Source organism: Cheilinus undulatus, linkage group 6 (assembly GCF_018320785.1).
Source record: "Cheilinus undulatus linkage group 6, ASM1832078v1, whole genome shotgun sequence".
Lineage (NCBI taxonomy): Eukaryota > Metazoa > Chordata > Actinopteri > Labriformes > Labridae > Cheilinus > Cheilinus undulatus.
In genome coordinates, this window is record NC_054870.1 from 47,849,055 (window position 1) to 47,861,780 (window position 12,726).

Genomic DNA, 12,726 nt, shown 5'->3' on the forward strand with positions numbered 1-12,726 from the left:
ATAAAAGACAACACATGCATGTTTCTATTACTTAATGTCTTTAAAGACCCTGAGCCACACAAGGGAATGTTAGGTATTTATTAAACATGAGCATTTGACTGACAAGACGTAATGACTCAATCACTGCACATGTTCAGTAGCACTTTAGATTAATGGCTGTCTGTGAAAGAAATACTGCGCACAGGCTGACAATGTGTGTATAGAGTAGTTTAACAGCCGATGTACTGGTCGAACTGATAAACTTTGATAAGATTTGAATAAAAGTTGATTAATGTTGAAAGCTGTTTCAAAATAAAAGTCCTTAACACCCACTAGTGTGCAGTTTCTTGTTTGTAATTACAGAAAAAATGGAAACGTCTAAACACTACTTAAATTGCATGAAACTTTGGCAAATTTTTGTGAAGGAAATTTTGCAAGGTTTTTAGTGCAATTTGAGGCTAGTCAAATAAAGGGTTTTCTGTGCATTACGCACATGCAAAGTGTTTTAGATCACTGAAAACTCCTACAAGGGTGAGGATTTTTAGAGCTTTGTTCACAGGCTTTAATGCATTGCATTGTATAATAACCTAGTGTCAGTGATCATAACTAGCTTCCAAGGAGAATATACCATTAAATCAATATATTTTTCCAACCTTCTTGGATTATATAACTCTTAATGGAAAGACTGATCATTTTTTGTGCATTTCAGACCATGAGTGGGACTCTTTCCTCTGCATCTGTCAAATTAATCCGATGTTGTTTAATAATGCTTTAGTAGTATTATAACATATATTTGATCATCAAAATAAAGAAGACTATCATTTCACAGACAAACCTTAGCTAATTGCATAATCACCAGTTGCAGCAAAAGCATCAGAAAGTTCTAAAGCTCTGTTACAGCCACCTGCAGAGGAGAGATGCTCGGACACGCTCACATTCCAGCTGCTGCTGAGACGCAGGCCCGTTATTGTATGGCTGCATTCCAGTCTCGCCCTGGGCTCTGTGATTACCAGGCAATTAAAGTGCCTATAACATTAAAGGGCTAGCAGAGAGGAGGGAAAGAACTAGGCTTGCAATTTAGCAGAGACTCTGTGACTCACTGTCTGCTCTAACAAAAAACAGCATTTATATTCAAAAGATGAAATGCTAAATGATTTAGGGACTTGGCAAGCAGCTTAATAATAATCTGGAAAGAGCAAAAAACCCAAACAATGAAAAGAAATGTTGACAATAGTGCATGTGAAAAGATGCTTGGAAAACTGAGCTGGAAAAATTACTTGTCCTAGGAGCAAAGGGTCACTTATAGCCCATATTTCTAAAATAAAAGCAACCAGATTTTGTCAGGATGTTGATGAACTGTTGCTGCATATATATGCAATTAAGCCCGTCATGCACCAATTATGCTTTCTGCATTGTTTTGTAGTTCATTTTTTAGCTGGCTGCCATCACATCCATGTGCAAAAGAACCAAAGGATTGTTAAAAGTTCAAACAGAAAAACTCTGAATTTAAAACCATGCTAACCTGCAGCAGGGAGAGCTGCTTCTCAGCGGCGGAGACCTTGGCCTCAAGGCCTTTCCTGATGTGTTCATCAGCAAGCAGACTCTCAGTCTTCTCTCCAAGTTCTTTGGTTAACTTTGCGCATTCCTGACGCAGCTTGGCCAACTCTGCATTTTGCCTGTGGAAAGGATAAAAGAGCGGGACAGGAGTAAAGACACCGGGAAAAGGAGTCAGGATATTTTGTCACTGTACTCACTGGACTTATTTTTCACCCAAATAACGACTACATTTGTCCGATGCATGAAACTTTTTGATTCTTAGTTATTTTAATGATTAGTAGTGAACAGATTTAGTCATTTATAAAACCAAGATATGCCACAGGAAAATAAAAAGCAATGTCTAAACTGCACAAGTACAATGTCTTTATGCCATCTAGACAGTGTGCAAGAGTTGATTTTTAGCTGAAGAGTTGAAAGTGCCAGAGTTTTAAAAAATACAGATCTTCAGTCTTTTTCTTAACCCAAAGCTGCCATGTGCAAAAGAAACAACAGCTGTGGTCAATTCAGATTCACAGATTGGCAAATACAGAAATTCCTCCAGCCCTTTTAGTAGCTCATAAAATGTGGAACATTTTTTATCTTTTATAACAAACAGAGAGCAGAGGAGCTGACACTTTCTAAATTCCACTAATACGTAAGAGCAGTGGTTCTCAACTGGCCTGGAGTCAGGACCCACTACAACCTCCTTGATGACCAATCATGGCCCAAATTTCAGATGTTTTATAAGCATACCCAAATATTTTAAATGAAAAAATGTGGTAGTTTGGACTTGAAAATGAAAAAAAAAGTGGTGATTTTTTTTTTTAGTCTATGCAGATCTCGATGCAAATAGCAATTAAACCGTCAGGAATGGCTGTTGCATAGTGAGGATGTATTTGACAGAATTTATTTATTTATTCATTTGTATTTTTTTTTTTCTCCTTTTTCTTTTTTCTTTTGTATATGTATGCATGTGTATATATGTGTATGTATATATATGTGTATATATATATATATGTATGTGTATGTGTATATATGTATGTGTATGTGTATATATGTATGTGTGTATATGTGTATATATATATATATATATATAAGGTCCTGATTAGAGAAATAACAAATGTCATGCTTTCTGTTCAACACTATGAACTTTGTCTTAATCTTTAAGAGCATGTGTACACGTGTTTATGTGTTGTCAACTTAACTCAATAAACAGTTGTTCACAAAAAAAAAAAAAAGTGGTGAGAGAACAAAGAGATAGAGACATTTCCTTCAAATAGTCTTTTTGCCACATTTATTTCCCAAAGCATACATCCGCGACCTACTGAACATGACTTTGCGACCCACTTTTGGGTTCCAACCTGCCAACTGAGTACCAATGCATTAGAGCATCTCTATTGCCACTTTATTTGTAAAATTTAGACTGTGTGCAGGAGTTTGCCTACATTTTTTAGCAGTGTTAATTTTGTCGACTAAAACTATGACTAAAAATGTTAGTCGACACCCTTTATTTCATGACAAAAACTAGACTAACAAAAACAGATCTGTGATGACTAAAACAGATAAAAACTAAGCTTAGTTTTGTCAAGATGACTAAAGCTAGACTAAAATGTTTTGAGTTTTCGCCAACTAAAACTAGACTAAAACTAAAAAGGGTAGAAATGACTAAAATTTGACTTAAACTAAAATGTATTTCATTTAACGACTAAGACTAAAATTAAAAATAGCTGCCAAAATTAACACTGACCGTTTGGTAACTAACAACAAGAAACTTCCAAATACTGGGTGCCTTGGACTTTTACTTCTATCTGCTGTGATTCTGAAAAGAGTAAATGAGTATCAAAGTTTACAATTAGAGTTTGGGCACCTTTTACAAGGTCAAATGCAACCACTGTTAGTGTGCATTTACAAGCTTTCCCAGCATCTATCTAAAATGATTCAAAAACATCAATATGGGTCTGATTCAATTAGAATGAATGGATTGCTATAAGCTTTAAAAACTGTGCCTCATTTCCTCCTGAAGCAGTGTAAACTTTTCAGTCAGGTAGTTACTTATTGTCAGAGAAATTTGATTACAGTTTCAAGCACTTTATCCAAGTCAGACTCAATAAAATGCAAGCATTTGAGGATCCCAAGCACCCATACAAACCCTGAAAAATCTGGTATCATGTCAAGCTTTAAAGAACAAAAGAAAATACGTCCTCAGTGATCTCTGCGTCTTGTTTACTGCTGAAGGTAAAGACTCACTTGCTCTCGGCCTGGCTGGTGGCTTGGTTGAGTGCATCCCGGAGGATAGAGTTCTCCTGCTGCAGACGAGCCAGCTGGGCATTCGGGCCCTTTTCAAGTTGGTCCTGAATGCTGAGAATCTGAAAAACAAACATTATTAATGCATTTAATAGCAGCACAATCATCTAGATTGCAACATATGACAATTTAATCCAAGCTGTGCATACAGTAAACGAGAACTGACCTTTGCATTGAGTGCCTGAGTCTGAGCTATATGGTCCTGGTAACTGGCCTGCATACGAGCCTGCAGAGCGATCATTTCTTGCTCCCTCTTACTGAGCTGGGCGCTCAGCCTCGTCTCCACGCTGGCCACCTTTGACTTCTCTGCAGAAAGCTCCTAAAACAAAGCGCAAAGTCTCGTTCAGTGCAACACTGGTGGCATGACTGCGATGAAATTCAATCAATGTGGATATTCAGCAGAGGATGGATTTTATTTTTAAAGAATACTACAGCTTTCCCACAAGTGCAAACATAAGAACTGATTTTTTTCATTAAAAAAACTGTTCAAAGAAAAAAAGGAGGAATTGTTCTAGTAAAATCTAATCTTGTTCCTTCACCAAATGTTTACATTGAACACAAGATACCCTCAAATATTTCAACAGACTGGAATGACATCTAAAACATCCACAAACCTGCCTGTACAGACAAGCCTTTGTGCAACTCTCAATTGCATACCTGTGCTATATGTTGTTCTGTTTTTGCTCAAGTCTTCGACACAGATAATAGCTTTGGTATATGCTTCCTTGTAAAATGTATGTATGCACTGCATGTTAATGTTTTTGTGTTAATGTTTTTAAAAGAGTTATAAAATTAACTCACTTCCCCACTCACTTTTCCTGGGCTACTTTGAGGACTTTTACATAATAGGCTGATGAAATATTATGAGAGGTGCAACATCTTAAATAATATCTAAATGTAATGGGGCACTTATTACCGTTAGAATTTGTGTCATGGTTCTTTGTGGTCTGTGTTTTAAGGAAGCTTTGTTACCTTTTCTTTGGTGCCACCTTCAGGACAAAAGTTTAAAAAATACAATGGCAAATGTTCAGATTTGAACCTTAAATTTTTAAGAGCAAAGCTCTTTCCTCTGCTGCCACCTTCAGGCCAACAGGAATAGCCAATATTTTAATCTATGGGATGATTTTTTTTCTTATGTATTGGGTATTTGGCTTAATTTTACATGCAGGACCTCTCACTATATAATAAAAGATAATAATTTATAATAGTCCTGGATTAGTGATGTTTTGGGGTTAAAACAGAGACTTTTGTTCTTTTCTCTGCAGTGTTTTCAATTTTTTTATTGTATAAATACTTCCAGCCTTCAGAGGACTTCCAAGGCAGCAAATTACAGCTATGTATAGTTACCACACCATGATAAACTAGAAAAACACTCAGAGAGCGCAGACCTCCGCCATTAGCCTTATCTCCCAATAGTACAGAATTATTTAAAAAAATTCCTGGATGCAGATGGTGATCCAGATCACTCCCAAAATCAAAACAGTTCTTCCTTATGCCATTTCTGACACTTCCTGAAAATATCATCAAAATCCGTCCATAATTTTTTGAGTTATGTTGCTAACAAACAAACTAACAAACAAACAAACCCTGCCAATCACATAACCTACTTGGTGGAGGTAATTTTTTAGCAAACTCTGGGGATGTTGTGACTGCATGATTCATTATTTTACACTGGCAAGTATAGTATTTCAAACAGGAAAGAGTTCATGGTTTTAAACCTCACAAGGTCTTGATAATTAATGTCAGCTGAATTGTGAACATTTCTAATACTGAAAGTGGCTTGGGTGTAACCTACTCAAACCGGTGTAAAAGAGGTGTGGCGTTTTCACACGTCAGCAAATGATCTTAAAACTAGAGAGAACACAGAAGACAATAGATGTCTTTCCAATCAAGAGTACCCAGAACTTTTAGTCCTGGTAACTTTTCTTCAAGGAACTACAAGGTTCCAGTGGCCCGCAGTCATCTGTCTTTCTCCAGGGTCTGAAGTCCAAGGAAGAAAATGCAAGTCAGGCATCCTTACACGGCCAGTTTCCAGGAAGATGGAGTAAATCAATGATTATGTGATATCAGATCATTCAATAATTATGATTTAAGATGTATCTAAAATCAAAAATTAACAGACTAAATTATTTTCAGATTTTTAGCACAAACATTTTTATTTTGTTGATTTTGGGGGATTTTTACACTTATATTTGGATGCATTGTAATGAACAGTTTTGGGCTGGGAAACAGGCAGTCACTATAATCTAGAAATTCGTGAATACATTTTTTACTGGCAAGGAAGCTTAATAACTAGCCATCACCAAGTTATGGAGAAGAGGTGGAATTAAAAAAGTTCGCACTTCCTTTATCTGAAATGAAAACTAAACAATTTGATTTTTTTGCTTTTCTTCTGTTTATTTTTCATGTATGAATGATTGCAGATTTTGTTTTTCTTCTCTGTTTTAATCCAAGTTTGCATGTTCAAAATAAACCAACACTAACCAATTAACTAACTAGCTTAAAAATGATCTTAAGAGATGGTTTTAAGTAGGGCCGTCAAGAGATTACAGATAATGATGCATCTTTAATCTTGATTAATCTCAGAATTTCCAGAGGTAATTGTAATTAATTGCACCCATATTATCCAATTTTAAAATTCCACTAGTTTGCATTTAAACTGTTCTTGTGTCATTTTGGATTTTTCTACCATCTTAAGGGTTACTGAATTCCTGTTGGAAACAGATGTGTATTTTTTTTTTTTTTTTTACTTGATCTCAACCAAAGGAAAAGAAGGAGCTTGTTATTGATTAAAAAGGAAATAAGGGGAAGGTAAGAGGGTAATTTTAAGGTAACTATTTTAAAGTGAAATGAGAATTTCAGGAGCACTTGTGGACTTATTTTACATCACTGTGGCTGCAGGGAGACTCTGCAGTGGCTTATGTGCGTTGAAAGGGACAATAAATAATGTTATTATCATGATTAAAGACATTAGTGCATAATTGTGAACTTAAATTAATAATGATAAATGCAATAATCTTGAGCCCTAGTAGTAAGTCACCTAGGTTATCCAAAGCTAAACAGGGATGGTGGATTTGGTTAAAGTTCTTGAAGACATTTTATCTCTCCTCCACTTCAGCCCTAAAACTGGAGAGAAATGTCAACTATTAGATAACTAATGATCTGGGTGGTAATTTAAAAGCTGTGTCACTGAGCTAGTTACCAACCAAAACCAAAACAAAAATGTTCACAATTGTGCAAATTGCAAAGGCCCCCACCATTCCTGGGCCTTTATGGAGTACTACCCTCTGAGCAGGAACTCTTGTAGAACTCTAAAACTTAATTTAGATGCTGGTTCCTGTGGTTGAAAAGCATAAAGCTCCTCAACAGAAATCTAGTTCCTGGGGACCGGTCAAAAAAAGCACCTAATCGTCAACCTACATTTACATGCAAAGCTGTGTTCTCCAACAGTTAAAGCTCAGTTAGAGTATTTAAGATTTTAACCTTTTGATGCCTGATAACTCAAATAATGGCCAGAAAATTCTCATTTTTTGAAAGTGACATGTTTATTTAACCTTATACCGAAATCCAAAAAAGAAAAATTCCCATAAAATTTAGCATATATATTTCTTTGTATCAAATATGATACAATAGGCATATTGGCAACTGATAATCCACTGGAGGGCATTTTTATCATTTATCAGATTGTATTTAAAATGTTTTTAAGTAATTCATGGACCATGTTGATTAGATAGAGGTCTCATAAAAGTGTGTATCAAGTATGATACAATAGGCATTTAAAGGGTTTAGATTGATTCTAAAATTTTATTGATCACTTTTAAAGCACTCAATGGTCTCTATCCCAGTTATAACAGCAACCTTTTGACTCCCTATTCCCCTGCACGCACACTGAAATCCTCGGGCAAAAGGTCTTTTATTTGCACCAGAAACTCAGCTGAAAACTGAGGAGAACAGAGCATTTTCAGGCACCAAAGCTCTGGAACAACCTACCTGAGGAAATCAGGTCAGCTGACTCTGTGCTTTCCTTTAAGTCACTTTTAAAAACGTACTAGATGGCTTTTTTCTGACTTTATGTAGGGGTTGAATATAATATGTTTTTAAACTATCAGCTTTTATTACACTTTGAATCTAATCAGGTTTTATGTGCTAAGATGGTGCATAAACAAAACTGTTCCCATGGAATTTGCCGGTTATAATTTGATCTGTTGTGCATGTTTATGCTCTGGAGAGCATTTTGTAATGCTGTTTTGAAAAGTGCTTTATAAATAAACGTTTATTATAATAATAAGAATTTGTATTATTTTAAAGCTGTCTTTGTTACAGTATACAAGCATATAGGCAGATGAAAGGCTTAGCTCTCTCAGAATAGTAGCTCTGTACATTTTCAATGCACGTGGATTATTTCTTTTCTAACTGTGCCTAGGGATTAAATGAAGCTGGTACCTGTGGTGTAAATGCAGTCTACTAGGTTTACTAGGGCAATACCAGCTGTGTTGAGGTAGGAAAAGGTGCAATTTGATGCTTACTGGACCTCAGAGATACTTGTTAGCTAACCTTGGTGAGTTCTCTGAGGCGGTTCTTTGCTGCAGAAGCGTCCTCTTGCTCTGCTGCCAGCTGCTTCTCCCTCTCCTCCAACTGCTTCTTCAGGATGGCCACTGGGTCTCCCTTCTGAGTGGCCTGAAAACACATATGAAGATGGCAGAAATAAATCTTCTGTCTCCTTTGACTAGTGATATCAGTCTGTAGCTTCTCATACCGTGTGCCATGTGTCCTGGATGATCCCAACTTTCTCAGAGAGGATCTCGATGAGCCTGTGAGCCTCTCCCTCACTGAACACCATGCTGCTGACAGTGGACACCAGAGCCTTGTAGGGCAGGTAGAGGGGGGCATCTGCAGAGTCTGCTGCTGCTGCTAAATAGAGACAGGCACAAAATACACCAGATAAATTACTGCATATGTCATGTTTGAATAAAACAGGGGTTTAAAAGGTCATTATGGCGTCACTGTTGGGTCTAAATTCCCACACAGACTCGGGAAAAGGACAAGGTTGCATCTTGTCCTCTTGCTCCTGGGCCCTGGCAAGCTTCATGTGGTAAAATGACGGGGCGCTGTGGCACCAGGCAGAGACAAGCCTCAGGCAAAGGAGAAGCTTACATCCCCCCTCCTCCCTGCTCATTGTCAGGGCACTGAGCGCCTTTGTCAGCTAACAAAACAGGGCAGTGGTGTTTGGACAAGCTGGCGTGCTCTGTGCCCTCCACAGCTGAGTGCCAGACGTTACCTACAACTGCAAATGGCACTATTTTCAACGGATACACAGTGAGAAGTTCATCGACACTGACAGGCTTGTACTGCTCAAGACTGTCAGCAAAAACACTGAAGCCTAAGCACCATTATTGCCTAAGCAAAAGAATCAAAAGTTGTGAAATGTGGCCCCTGATAAGGCCGAAATCCATGGTTCTGAGACCTGCAATAGCAGATATACAGCATTCAAAGACAATCATGTAATGCTGTTTCACTTACAGTAGGATTAGTACTGTCTTTTATTGCAATATATCATGTTTCACTTCTTTTCAGCTCTGTCAAAAAATTTCTGACATCTCCTTTTGTCCTACAGTCAACTTCTGTTTTGGCCAGTTAATCTCAGTTCACGTTACCCTCTTTCATGCTCTAAATGCATGAAAGAGGGTAATGTGAACTGAGGAGGAGTCATTAAAATGTGCCTTGGTGAGTAAAACTGGCAGGAAAATCTGTTATGAATGCTGCATTTTAAAAATGTAAGGGTTGAATTTTGGCACCAGCAATTCAATTCTTGTTTCACATTAATAAGGGAGATGTTGCAGTGCTGTATTGGTACTTTGTTCCACTTGAATTCTGTTCAAGTCCAAGATACTTTACATATTTCCACACCTCCTCAACAAGGACAAAGTGCTTGCAGAGTATTGCATGCTTGGGATAACTGGCTAATCCTTCGTAGAAACCAAACTCTGCAAACCTGCCTTAATTTTCTGCGATGCTACAACACACTGTTACTATTACTTATAATACTTTAAAATCAAATCATAATTGCAACATATTTACAGTTTCTTTTGAGAAGGCATAACTGATGTCAGAGAGGAATTTACTTTATAAACAACCATGCTACACAGACAAAGACTAGGGAAATAGCACCAACAGGGTCCAAGAGATGTGCACAAATGGAGATGTCAAAGTAAGGGTGGCTGCAAAGGCACAAGCACTCTAAACAGTTAATTTCAAATAAAACATGTTGTTTATTTGCTTATCATGTCTTCAGTCTAGGGCTTTTTTGCATTTTTTACACTATTGTTGACTTTTTTGGCTTTAAGTTCTTTGGAAAAGCTGAGGAGAGAGTGGAAACATGAGAAAGACAGAAAGAAAGTGACATATAAGTCTCTTGCAAGCGTTGTCTAAAAATTAGTGCTGTTACTCGATTAAAAAAAATAATCAAGTTAAACACATCACCGCACTGTGATTAATCACGATTAATTACAGCATTTTTAAAAATAGTTTGTTTATTTTTATGTTTTTAGATTTTTAGAGGTTGTTAATGTCAACTGTTTTACTTTTATTCTTTTAATTCTATGTACAGCACACCGAAAGCGCTGATCTAAGTCCTTATCGATACCGCTATCAGTACTTTCTATAGTTTGGTGCAAAGACAAAATAAGGTCAAATATTTAAACTACAAGTGGTCTTAGCTGAGTAGTGCTTGAGTTAAAAAGCTATGATTCAGTCTGTCACATCTATTGTATATCCCTTAAATATAAACACATATTCACACTGTATTTATTGAAGTTTCTCATCAAAAGCTACATTTTCCTGTTTTTATGTGACATTTGAACACATCATAACATATCCCGTGTGATCCCGTGTTGTTAGCGTCTTTGCTAACATTAGCAAAGATGTGCTTTGTCTGAAGGTGGAACCTAAGACTCGTTGTGCTTCAGTGTAAAGACAGTTCATCACTGCAGCATGTACCAACAATTTTGGTTTTATCTTAACTAACATTCGCTAGCTTTTTTAAAAGAAAATTACCATTAAGCAGACCTGTGTCCATCTCCTCACTCATCACTGCTGGCTGTGTCTGACCCTCTCACCTCTTCACCCCAGGCACGTAAACATCCATGCTGGAGGACTACGGGAGCAAGCTGTGGCCAAACTTAGTCGAATCGTTAGTCGAATCTTTACCGCATGTCTCTCCCCTGTTTCAGACTCTATCCACTGTCCTCCTCTATGTAATAAAGGCATGAAATGCCAAAAACTAAATCTTAAAATAAATAAATAAATAAGGTAACTTATGCACTGCAGGACTGCATGTCATAGAAATTAATCTCATTCTAGGTTGTGCTTTAATTTGCTTATTTTGTCATTTTCCCTAGTCTATAAACAAAGCAGTCATATAAATGTATTTGTGAACTGGAACCTAACTGTATAAAGCTGTTGTAGTAATGCCGCTTATAGTCAACATGTTTTAAAATAAGTACAGCTTTGTTAAAATGTGCCTAATGAAAACTTAAATAGATTAAAAGGACAGACAAATCACAATTCTAAAGTGGTGGAACAAGCACAAATTGGCTTCATGAAATAAATCAGAATTTGGGAAAGACATGTTTAGAACTTAAAACATTCAGGAGAAAACCTCCAGACTCCCCTCACCTGATGGTGAAAACAATAAACGACACATGTAGATATTTCATGTACTGACCATCAGGTCGTTGCAGAAGAAAAAGAGAAAAATAAGTAGACTTGACTTATTCAAATATAATCTTTTTGCATCTTTATAATTGTATGACAAAAATAAGCTATTTTTTTTCCCTTGAATCAAATCAAAAGTAAGTCGTGATAAAATCAAGACTGTGATACAGCCATAAAGAAAACTTCTTTTTCTGCATCACCCACCCCTACTTCAATTAATTTAATTTTTATGTATAGCCTAATACAAACTTTTTTTTCAAAAACATTATCTTGTGGTCAGTAAGTATATTACTGGTTGCTGTTCTTCATCCTGAAAACCATCTTTTAACTGAGGGTTATGCCTGATATCTACACTTTCTCCCCCTTTTTTTTTTTTTTTTTTTTTTTTTACTAATCAACATTAACATATCAAAATAAAGGATAATGACTTACTCCAGGCCTATTCAATAAGCGGTGCGGGGGCCACATGCGTACCAGAACCAACCCCCAAGTGGCCCAGCGCAGAGGGCAACCTGCAATTTTTCATAAATTCCCCCAACTACAACAGTGCAAATTTTGTTTTTTGTGCACTATGACCTAAACTATTATTTACAGAAATTAATTTTTAAAATTCTATTTATTTTATTTTTTATTCAAGTGAATAAAACATTTCTACTACCTTAAGTTAAGTTCAAATACAGCTCTGTTGTTGTGTTTTTATGCACTTTTGATGTGATTTTGTTATGTTGCCAAATTAAAGGGGACACTATGAATAAAAATGGCATATTTTTCATCAAATTGATGTGTATTGGTTCGAAATTTGACATTACCACCTGCTTACTGGGCGCCGAACATGTCTGGCCCAGCTTCATTTCTTCATTTTAAAATTTGGCCCAGTTGAATTTGTAATTGAAAAGCCCTGCCTTACTCTATCTTGTTTAAAAATATGTTAATTTAGACTAATTTATCTTGAAAACTCTATATATTTTACAGCCTTAAGCAACCTATGAGAACAGCCCCTTTTATGGAAGTTTTTATCAATATGTTATGTTTGGAAATGATCCTTCTGCAGAATCATCTACAAAACCTTTCTGACTGTCAACACAGGGCTCACTTTTACTCTGTTTTAAATTCTAGGCAGCTTTTTTTACACAGTATAATCCATATAAATAACATTGCCTTGACTTGTCTAATATTTTTCCTGCGTGTACAGCT

General features: G+C 36.5%; 1 protein-coding gene across 4 annotated transcripts in view; it reads right to left on the minus strand.

Moving 5' to 3' along the window:
* The window catches only part of rrbp1a (ribosome binding protein 1a), a 34,016-nt gene that overhangs the window by 14,738 nt on the left and 6,552 nt on the right, over nt 1–12,726 (minus strand). For 3 of the 4 annotated variants that reach the window (XM_041789725.1, XM_041789728.1, XM_041789724.1), the window contains exons 3-7: nt 8,576–8,730; nt 8,374–8,496; nt 3,986–4,138; nt 3,763–3,881; nt 1,502–1,655 (exon numbers count right to left, since the gene is read on the minus strand). In XM_041789725.1, coding sequence (XP_041645659.1) covers nt 1,502–1,655; nt 3,763–3,881; nt 3,986–4,138; nt 8,374–8,496; nt 8,576–8,730 — 704 coding nt within the window. The remainder of the gene's footprint in view (nt 1–1,501; nt 1,656–3,762; nt 3,882–3,985; nt 4,139–8,373; nt 8,497–8,575; nt 8,731–12,726) is intronic. The other variant, XM_041789727.1, reaches the window with a different exon arrangement.